The sequence below is a fragment of the Mycetomoellerius zeteki genome, unplaced genomic scaffold, assembly GCF_001594055.1.
Source record: "Mycetomoellerius zeteki isolate Tzet28-1 unplaced genomic scaffold, Tzet1.0 scaffold430, whole genome shotgun sequence".
In the NCBI taxonomy this organism is placed as follows: Eukaryota; Metazoa; Arthropoda; class Insecta; order Hymenoptera; family Formicidae; genus Mycetomoellerius; species Mycetomoellerius zeteki.
This window is the reverse complement of record NW_017257425.1, coordinates 70,545-81,780: the sequence shown is the minus strand read 5'-3', so window position 1 is coordinate 81,780 and position 11,236 is coordinate 70,545. Positions and strand designations below refer to the sequence as shown.

The 11,236-nt window shown below is 36.8% G+C and overlaps 1 protein-coding gene across 3 annotated transcripts; it reads right to left on the bottom strand.

Annotated features, from left to right (window-relative positions):
• Positions 1 to 4,704: 4,704 nt before the first annotated feature.
• On the bottom strand, positions 4,705 to 11,125 carry MED27 (mediator complex subunit 27). Of its 3 annotated transcripts, none has more exons than XM_018454259.1 (5): positions 10,966 to 11,125; positions 9,534 to 9,714; positions 9,144 to 9,413; positions 8,617 to 8,917; positions 4,705 to 8,108 (listed from the first exon to the last, which is right to left on the bottom strand). In XM_018454259.1, the coding sequence occupies exons 2-5, from the start codon at positions 9,704 to 9,706 to the stop codon at positions 7,974 to 7,976; spliced, it is 879 nt and encodes a 292-aa protein (XP_018309761.1). In that variant the 5' UTR covers positions 9,707 to 9,714; positions 10,966 to 11,125; the 3' UTR covers positions 4,705 to 7,973. The 3 variants fall into 3 exon arrangements, with proteins under 3 accessions (XP_018309761.1, XP_018309762.1, XP_018309760.1); XM_018454260.1 differs by having other exon boundaries at positions 9,534 to 9,717; positions 10,971 to 11,125; XM_018454258.1 differs by having other exon boundaries at positions 10,971 to 11,125.
• Between the last annotated feature and the right edge of the window lie 111 nt (positions 11,126 to 11,236).

Below are 11,236 nucleotides of genomic sequence, written 5' to 3'. Positions count from 1 at the left end.
CCCGCTCAGCCGGAGAGACCACCGCCCCCGCTTCCCCCGCCACGCTTTCCGAACAGCGGTGTCTGACAACGGGAAACAGCTCCTCTTAATATCGGTAACCTAGTGATCATGAACGCGCCGATACCGCTGCCGTTGCTGCTCACCACCAGCAGCCTCAGCCTGGAGACGCAGCTCTACGAGATCATCACCGAGAGCAGCAAGGCGTGCGCGGCGTTCCTGCGGCATAGTCTGCGCCGCGCGACCAGCCTCGGCTGTACCGCGACCGAGAGCTTCGAGACGTCGGCGAACGGCGCGATGTACAACGAGCAGTGAGAAGAGAACGACGGGGAAAGGAGCCGTTTCGTATGACGGCAATGACGACGACGACGCGGTCAAGTGCGACTCACGAGGCGCAGCATCCGCTGGACCGTCAATACGATTGCTCGCAGGCGATGCGATGTTAAGGGAACAAGTGTTCCCCTCCGTTGGTCGATTACGTCTCTCTATCTGTCTGTCTGTCTGTCTTGTCTGTCTCTCTACGAGCTGAATTAGTTCAACGAAGAGCATGGGGTCGATCGGGGTAACCGTTGGGAAATATTACCACCATACAGCACAGACCTTCAAGGGACGTCCAGAAAACGTTTCTACGTTCTAAGGATGTGTTCCCAGGATGTTCAATAGGATATCGTGTGCTGTCTGGGAACGAATATTATGAGAATATATACCTCAGCATTATATAGGATAAATGAGGCATCGCGATATTTTCTCCAATGATATTAGCTGGGCGTAACTCTTAATCGTTTCGTAATAGCTATTAAACGACATAATTATTCGAATGATTTCGCATAGAAAAAACAATTTTGCTGAAGTATTTAAAAATTTAATTAGAGACAAATTTGAAAATAATTTTGTTAAATCATCAGAATAATTATGAGCAGTACTGCAAAAACTTTGACGTTCTAAAAACCAGCTCCTATATAATTATTTTGACAGACTGAATAATTTTCTGATCTGCATCTAAATTTTTAGATACTTTTCTTACAGAAATCTAATACTAGCCAATTTGTTACTGAAAGACAGTAATTGCTTATTTTACTAAACCACTAAAAAAAAATGTACTGATTACAATGTTTTTAATACTTAAAATATAAGTGATTAATTACCATCTTCCAGCAGGTCTGTTTTCTACAACTGAATTAGTGTAAACTTTTGGAACTTAAAGTGAAATACGTATATATGTTTAATATTTGACGAAAGCAAGAAAGCAAGTTCGAGTGCAGGAATAAAAAACAGACCCAGCATTAAATTGACCAATATTAGATTATGTAAGGATTCAGCAAAACCGTTGTTTTCGATATAGGAGATGATTATCAGGATCGTCGTCAAAAAACATTTCGGTGTTGCGCTTATTCCTCGAGTCGAGATTACCCCCCGATCGAGCCTTCGTCTCGATGGTGCTTAGCGACGATGAGATAATTCGGCATGGGAATGTTTCGAATAAAAAATAAATATGCTACGAGGGATGCTGAGATCGGCGCTCGGCCGTTTGGCGGGCGAATCTCAAAGGCGATGGCAAATGCGAGATGATCCTCTTGGTGAAAGCGGAAGATTCTTATCGAGAATCTTCCTCTTAAATGGAAGTTGGAAGAAGACACCGCGCGTAACGTTAACGAGGACGATGGGACGAGCGCGCGATCGAGATAGAATAATGCGAAAGTGATTTGTGCCTAGACGAGTATATGCTTGGGAAAAGGGAAAGGTGATTACGAGAATTGCCGCGTCGCGATCTCACGCACTGCGCGAGTGCACTCGGGACTTCGTGCGACATCGAAGGATATCGAAACGTGAAATCGGCGCCCGCGAAAAGGGCGCCTCAAGCGACGGCGGAAGGGAGAAAGGACGGTCCCTCCGTCCAATTCATCCCCCGTCGTTGCAAACTCCTTCATCCATTCGGAGCAAAGGCGAAACGTGTATCTATATATATCTTCACTTTTATATCATTAATTTTCTAGGACTCATGTCGGGACTACGTGTCGTTTTTGTATCACACTGTCCTCTGTACGATTCATCGCACCGTGTTGTGTAATTATTAGAAATATGCGCTGTTATAGTTCTGCGACGACGACGACGACGATGACGAATGGCGTACGATAATAGTGTACTATTGCGACTGCCATAATATCCGCGACGACTTTAAAAAGATTACGAGCTGCCCTCGAGACACTGTGATATTTTCTTTTCGTCATTTCCGGCGCTCGATCCCGGAATTATCGAGAGCGAATGTATACGCCAATTGCCGGAGAGACGAAAGTGTTCCCTGAATTCGTTCGTTTCGCAAAAGGAGTGGTCTCAATTAATTTACGAGCGAATGACGAGCCTGATGATTCGAACGTTTAAAGAAGAATCGTTAAACCGATAAGAAAATTTGTCGTTCAAGGGTGCTTCGTGAAAGTGGGGAATTAAAAGGGATCAAAACGTATTTCTGCCGATTCCTCTTAATCTGCCTATCGAGAAATTCGCTTTGAGGGAAGGCCAGCGGTTTTTCGTTGAAATCACCGGAAAGACAGGAAAAGGAATAACTTGCCTTTACAAATCGCGGAATGTAACAGCGCATTTAACGATCGAAGTATAGCGATCTCTCGTATCGAAGATCTCAAATTGGGCATCGACCAACTGCATTAAATTAATGTCAAAAAAAAAATAAAGAAAATTACATCGGAATTAGCTGTCGATTAGCCGCAATCTCGATGACGTTCGCGATCACGTTGAACTCATACGGTGCCTCTCGATCGCCAATATACTCACGAACCAATCAACCATATTTTATCTCATAAAACGCAGGGTACACTACAGCACACTTTCCTGCTTCGGCCTAGTGGACATGTCGATTCCTTAACTACTTATTAAATATTTCTGCAATGGATCGTCGAGTTCTTCAAATCAACGAACGAAGAAATCGGCGTTAACTCTCCGTCCGACCAAGTTGGACTTTGAAAATACATTTTCATTGTAAATTTTGATAGTTAGAGGCACTAATTAATAAAAAATTGCGTCTCGGTGAGTTTGTGTTTATATACTTTTTATTGCGTAGCATATACTCCATACAGCACTGATTGTTCCAAAATTACAACAATGTTCTAGTAATATCGGAGTAATATTGCAAACATTAATTACAATAATATTGCTGCATGAAGTTCTGTGGCTGTATAGATAATGTGAACAAAAGATGTCACAGATATAAGACTTAATAATGACAGCTTTTGAACTACGGTGTATACCAAAGGTATAAAATTCGTGCTTTGATACCTCATAACTCGGAAACTATCTTCTAATAAGCAAGAAACATTTTAGAACATTTCAGTAACACGTTACAACGTTGCTACAATATTGCTGAAATGTTCCAAAATGTTTCTTGCTTACTGAGCCATTATCTATCCTTGTGTCTGACATCTTTTATCCACATAAGCTACACTATATACGGAAATTAATTTATTCCACTGAGATCCAATTTTCTATATAATCTTCTACATTTAGTGTGGCGGTCCTTAAATTTGTAAAAAATAAGTAAAATACAATTCGATTTTTCTATGATAGTAAAAACTCGTTGTTAAAGCTTTCATACGGAAGAATTTTTTCAGATTTTTATACAGTCCGGAAAATACAATATAAAAATCTACACTGAAGCTCAAAAAAGTATATGAATTAAGGTGTAAAATTCCACATGGTCGACGAAAGGTTAAATGAAAATTCTAAATGCGGAAATATCGTTCCTCGAAAAATACACGAGCGGGAAATAGACCCGTCGGAAGTTCGCTTCCCTTTTTTTAAGGTTCTTCAAATTATTGGTCTTCAAAATTGGTCTAGAATTTTAATTTCAACTTCTGCGTGAATTTGCGATACGCAATCGACATCGCGATCGCCAATGCGTTTTATCGCGACGGGAATCGACACCTCGGCCGAATCGGGAAAATCAATAACAGCAGCCAGTCTGCGCAGAGGCATGCCTTTTCTTATTCCGTCATTGATCTTTCTTCCTCTCCTTCCACCCCGTTATCGATCTTTTTGATGGAAGAGTGCAGGCGATTCGATATCTCGGAATACTCCGAGGGAGACGACGATCTCTCCCTACGTGCTGTACATACGTGTGTATATACTTGTATACTTCTATCGTACTTCAGAGACGTCGCTGAACCACACAGCAAGTGTATGATAATCCCGTATAACCGGAAATATATAGCGTACTTCGTTTCCCGCTAAAGTAGCATTATCGACGAGTGACAAAACGAGGACAGACATATATCTCCAACAGACTCATTGCCGTTCTAAATCCTAAAAAAGAAAACACCGCGATGGAGATACCGATGTCGATCGAGCATCGTGAACTCTTTCGGGAAGCCCTCTCTTTCGCGATAGCATGAACCAACGAAATCGACGGCGATCATATCCCGCATGTGACTTTGATATTTTGTCGTTTTACGTTGCCTTGGTATGTTTAACAGACAAAGTAGTTTTGCAATTGTTGTAAGATTCCTTAATGTGATTCAGTTATCCACTTAGAGGAACTAAGGGGAAGACTAATCATACTGTCTAAATTCTTTAGAGTGAAATCTCTAAAGAGTGAAAATTGAGTCAGTCTTGAAAAAAAGCTCAATTTTCAGTCTTTAAGAGTGAGATTCACTCTAAAAATGTTAGAAAGTATTAAAGAATTTTACATAATACTTTATTATTATGTAATTGCAAAGCCGCTTTTTTTGCTGAACGCAGCTCTTCACGCCGCATATGAGAATTCAGTGCGAACTCAAGTAGAACACAGAAATTACAATAATATTATAAAGACATCATCATGACCTTATTTGTCACTTACAAGTTCATTTTTAAGTAACAAATGACGTCATGATGACATTATATCATTATAATATCATTATGATTTAATTATGACTTTTATGACTATGTTCTACCTGGGAAACATAAACATTTCGTTAATCTGTAAACCTTCGGATATAAATCCGCGAGCAGTAAGACTTATCCTCGCTTCACAACTACCGATAGTGACAAATGGATCCAATTATTCGAACGCTAATAATGATGATAAATAGATTCCTCGCGTTAGCTTGATGTATCCATCGGATTATCCTACAAAAATCGAAAGGAACCCGCTATTTATCTTGCGAGTCCAATCATTGAAATTAGAGATTGATTTAAAAAACTTTTCAAATCTTTCTTATTTCATTCTATTCGTCTTAATTCCTCTCACATAGTTAAACAAATTCTTCGAACAAAATTATCAGGATTCGTAATAAGGATTTCTCCTTATTTCGTATCAGTCGCTAAATTTTATTTCACGAAAGAAAAGATTATTATCTAATCGCAAGTGTAAAAATAACATGAATGTTAAAAGGAATAAAGAAGCCAAAGAGGCTTGATTTTTTCATTTCGATGATCAGAATTTCAATTCTACGGAATAAATCTCCGGTGATTCCTTTCAAAGCAGTTCAACTTGCGGTTTCGAATGTCGCGACGTAAACGCAATATAATATTTAGGATAGAGATACTAATCGAATGGGAAAAACAAGATCTAGACGGAATCCGCGTGCAAAACGTCATTATATGATATCATTCGAACGAGCAAACCGAAGAAGTTTTTTAATTATAAGCTGTCCAAAACATACAGAATCAGTGAGAAAGGCAATAAAGCTATATTGAACTGGAAAAAAAAGATATGATAAAGTAGATTTCTTGCATTACGAGTATTATCAGAGAATTCAGAATACTATATTAATTATTGATAAAGCTAGGATAGAGGCGTATATATACATATATATATATATATATATAGAAACTATTTATAGCTACTAGGCGATAGTAGCACGGCGTAAACACTCAATCTAATTAATATAATTGGAAACTTCACCGAGATACACACAGACGAATATAAACTCTCTCTCTCCCTCTCTCATCTCTGCGATGGATGATAATTATGTCGTGGACCGCGAATTTATTATTATCTCCATTTCGAAATCATCAGCAAGCTGATACTCAAGCAGAACAAGTCATCATGACATCAAAATAACGTAAAAATGTCTCCAAAATAATTATTAAAAGTCACTTTTCAATCACTTACGATTTAACGTCATTTTAACATTATTGTGACGTGTTATTCTGTTTGAGTATCAAACACGCGCGTATCCAGGAGACAATTAATTCGAACCGGTCGAATCGAGTCTCGAAGATCCTCGAACCCGACGCGAATCTTTGCGTTATAGCTGCTAAATGATTAACAAAATTTCGAGAGCGCATTCGGTATTCTCGTATAGCCGTAAAACTATTCGACCCATTTGTGTTTTGCGACAACCTCTTCTTTCGATCACCACCTCACCGAGAAAAGGCATGCTGCGATATGTGTTCACGAAAGACAGATCACATTGGCACCAAAAACAATATATCATTTACACGCGCGGCAATTTTTACCCTCGAAAATGCAGTATGCCGTATATACATATATATATATAAAACTCAACGCGAGATGTGCGAGTTAAGAAAGGCGCTTTCCGTACATAGCATTACTTTCGTCTCGAGAGAACGTCAGCGGAAAGGCCCTTCTTAGCCCTTCTTACCAGCGAAAAGAATTGAATGAATTCACTTGTCTGTAATTGACCCACGTATAATACTATAAACAAATAATTCGTTTCTAAAAAGATTGTAATAACGTATACATATATACATATATGCATATACTATAAAGACGACTACTTTTTAAACGCGAAGACCTATAATAATGTATTTCGCACCATCACAACTTTGATAAGAAGATAAGCAATGATCGTATCAATGGTTTCGAGTCAATGATACATTATTAAAACTCATTGAACATTAAAACATTAGCCTTCAACAAAAAGAAACAAAAGAGAGCATTACAACATTAGCCTTCAACAAAACGAAACAAAAGAGAGAAAAAAAAGTAAGGTAAAACGAGAAATTTCGAACAGTCCAACAAAATAAGTGATTACAATAACGATTTGTAAAATAAGTTCACTGCCACTCAAACGACTTGCGCCCCTTAGGAGAGCGCCAATATTCCAAGATGTGAATGTGTACAGTTATGTGAAAAGTTATATTATAATACAACGTAATTATATTTACATATGATACTAATTAGCATTATGTAAAACTAAATAGCATATAACGACACTAAGAGTGTATACATACGTAGGATATAGGTAACAAGGAATAAAAAAAAAATACACATTGATCGCAGAGCTACTCCAAGGAAAAAAAAAACGTTTACGCGCCCGCTCATTTGTATATTACGATATTAAAAGTTAGCACTAAACATCAATTCTCTCCGCTGAACGATAATCAAGTTCGATTATACTTTCCTTTCGTCATCTCGCTTCTACAATGGGAAAAAAAGGGGGCGTCTATTTTTACTGTGTAATATTATAAGTTCGCTAAAATTCAAAACGTCACTATTAACAGGTCTAACGAGAAATCTAGTCGTACATTTAATCAGCTTTCTATCTTGAGCGCGATCGGCAGTGCCGCGTGATACGACGTATGTTGTTTCGAATTAATGTACCTTCTGATATTTTATAATTTTTCTCTCATAGAACGCGCGATGTTTTGTGCGATTTGCATTTATTAAGTGTTATGTAATTGAATTCTTTTTATAAAAGCCCTTACATTCTCTGTGAAAATGTTTTACTTGCCTCGTCACCATCCCCTAACAAAAAACATGAAAAAAAGAGAGGAATGCGCGTATTATTATAGTATCGCGAGATTAATTAGCATGCGATGTGTTGAAATAGAGAAAAATATTTTATTCACAATTTTATCATTTTAATATATACACAATATAATATTCCAACTAATGCATTTAGGAAAAATATAAGTATCAAATGTCATTACGCTTTATTACTGTACATAAAATACCGTCGATAAAATACCTGTAGAGATTGATTACTTATCTAAAACACAAGTTTCGAGAAACTTGTATCTTATGGTTTGCACTCCTGATGATAAGGTTCTAAAGTTCGGAAGTCTCTCCAAGTCGGTGGAAGCGCACTGTGCAAATACAAGCCGCAGCGTTTGCACGGTTCGCTGAACAAATTGATTAAACTATGAAACCATGTCTGAAAACGAGAGAAAACGTGATAACAATATGTATCGCGCATTAGAATCCTTAGCTAACGGATGATAATCGTATCTAACTAGATTTAATAGTACACGGATAAAAATAATGTTGTATTGACAACATTAGCCGACAGCAATTTAATTAAAAGTAATCTTGTTAATTTTCAATAACAGTATTAATAAAACAAATACGTCGTGCTCTTGTTATAAAATGTTATTCGTTTCATTAATACTATTATTGGCCGCTTACTTACTGTCTTAAAGTTTAAGAATCAATACTTCTTTGTTTATTAAATGTTAAACGAGGACAATTGATGCTCACAATTTGTGAGCGCGAATCAGATCGCAGTCAGTGAATAAACAAAATTATTTTTGATTAGACTGCTGTTGATTAATGCTGATGATGATCATATCACTCTTGTTGATTAATGCTGATGATGATCATATCATTCCTTATATTTACTTTACGATGTAAAAGTATACAATTATCAACAAATTATCAATTACCATAAATGATCGCACTGCTAACTCGGGTAACGTAGGCGAATAGAAGTGCAACATTGCGGCATGCGCGTTTTCCGTTACTTTACGGAAGACTTTATGTCTAGACTCCGTCCACAGGTCCATCGTTTCACCATAACCCTTGACTACCACCCGCTCGATCATCAACCCCTTAAACGCTATCACTGCTTTCAGGACGTGTCCCAGTGTAACATGTAACACTGCATTCGATGCAAACGGACGAGATACGGATACCGTCATGTCGTTGAATAGTCGATCAAACGTTGATATCATAGAGTCAACTTGCCTGTACATTTTAAAATCAATTAAAGTCCACAGTGTTACTTTGACCTAAAGATCCTATAACAGAGTCTAACCACAAGCAATTTTGTCAAAACAAGAATGAAAGAGAAGGATATATAACGACAGATCAATCGAAAGTTTATTATCTCGTGGCTAGATTCCGTTATAGAGTCTCTACTTTTACAATTATCATTAATTATCCATTGTGAAAATTAATCACAATAGCTTACGCCTGAGGTACATTATGATTGCTGGTTTGGTATCTTCCCCTTTTCGTTCTACTTGAACTTGTGTAAGATCTCTTTAGCGAGTTTTGGCTGAGCAAGGACTGGGCAACGTTACTATATTCGTGAATCTTATCTGTCCATTTGTAACTGTTAACGAGTGTGCTATACAACGCCTGTCTTTCTTGCGTGGTCTCCTGACTAAGGTAAGTTGTGCTGGCTAAATTAAATGGACCTGGTGGAGGATTTAAACTACTTATCGCCTGTTCTACGTCCCTGTAGTAATGTTTAAAACGGTAAAAATTAATTTGTTCCTTACAGTATTTATGTATAAAGCTAAATCCAATATAAAACTAAAATCCAATATAAAACTGATCTCAAATGCTTTCAAATTACCTCAAGTTAACATTCACAGTAGTCAACAGTTCTTGTAACTCAAATAAATACTTGGATTCTTTATTCTCCTCTCCATGTTCTGCCCGTAAACCATTTCCAAGGGAATCAAACACTTGTCCGACATTGGAACGGAGCACCTTGATAGCGGTCAATGCCGTCTGCAGCTGCTCCATGCTCAAGCCTGCTAAAATATTACATTCTTTTTGTAATATACAGTATACTCTTCAACACATAAAAAAAATCTATAGTGCGATATTTTTAAGTTTTCTATTCAGATAGCCGAACTTGTCAAGAGCATATATTACAAACTGTGTGTTGTATATTATGCTAGTAAACCTTCAGTAACAGCCGAGTACAGCCTGCTATTTTTCTAATATTGAAAATCACAGAAAACGAAAGTTTTGCATAACGTCATGGATTTGTTTTTTTTATTTCTGCACTAGAATTTTCTTTCTCGCATTATGATGGCAAGGTATGCTCCAATCCTATTGCATTTTTGTTATATTAAGGCTTGGTTCTATCAGTGTAAAATTAACTTTAACCTTGGTTCAATTTACTTTGTTTCTAATTCTAAAAATTAGAAATAAATCAAGATTAAAATTGATCTTACACTGGTGGAACCAGATCAGAATTAGGTCTAGAATTAGAAAAAAAGAGTAAATTGAACCAAGATTAAAGTTAATCTTACATTAATGGAACCACACCTGGTTAACAAGTTGTAATGACAGAAACCAAGCTTAAAAAGAAGACACAATGAATAGGAATTTGCTCTAAAATCATGATCCTATTAGCTGATAAATGCTGATACACTAGCAATGTTGACAATGCTGTTAGTCTTTAGTTATCTGAATACTTGACAATGACGTGATCTAATTATATTTTATGAGTGATAATCTAAGAATATTAAGAGAATCAAATAGTACACCTATAGTTTTGATGGATAGTGGCTTTTAATCTTTAATATCTTACTTTGTATTAAATATTAAGAGAATAATTTGTATCCTAATGTATTCCCTGGTGAAAATTTTTCTCAGAATTTCTATATAACTTTATAACTTTCTCATATCTTTATACGAATTGGAACGCTTCTTAGAAAATCTACATCTATTCTCAGAATTTTCCATATATGTTAATTATGAAATATAAGATATTTCTAAGATTTTTTTGTAAGTATAATTTCTGATGAAATGTTATAAAATCTAAAAAATTTTAAAATATTTTAAAATTATGGGATAAGAAATCTCAGAGTATTTCAGAATTCACATGTATGAAAAATTCTGAGGGAAGATGTGAACTTTCCGAATATTTCTGAGTATTTCTGAAAAATGTTCCGATTCGTATAAAAATAATAAGAAAAATTTTCACCAGGATTGTTAGGTGCAAAATGACGTTTTATAACCTACAAAGTTTAAATACATCACGTTTAATATACTTTACCCAGCGAATCAATTGTCGGTTGAAAATCACCGAGCGTTTAAATCCTGAGAACAAATACAGCGTTCCAGCTTCAGTTAATTTTTAATTGACATGCTTTTTCGATGTAAAATTGAATACACGCTCTTACTTCAAATCAGTTGCACCAGCAAGTACTAAAATCTGTTAAAATCTACTGTATCGCTAGATGGCAGTTTGGTTATCATTCAATACGGGCTGCAGCCGGCTACTTTCCCTCGCTGCCGCGTGCAGCGCCAAGAATCGTCACC

What these genes read in the sequence shown, in the direction of transcription:
- MED27 (XM_018454259.1), bottom strand. Translation starts at nt 9,706, where the DNA reads ATGGAGCAGCTGCAGACGGCATTGACCGCTATCAAGGTGCTCCGTTCC. An exon ending in AATCATAATGTACCTCAGGC is followed by an intron (nt 8,918 to 9,143) that starts GTAAGCTATTGT and finishes TAAAATGTACAG; the next exon opens with GCAAGTTGACTCTATGATAT. An exon ending in TAGCAGTGCGATCATTTATG is followed by an intron (nt 8,109 to 8,616) that starts GTAATTGATAAT and finishes TCTCGTTTTCAG; the next exon opens with ACATGGTTTCATAGTTTAAT.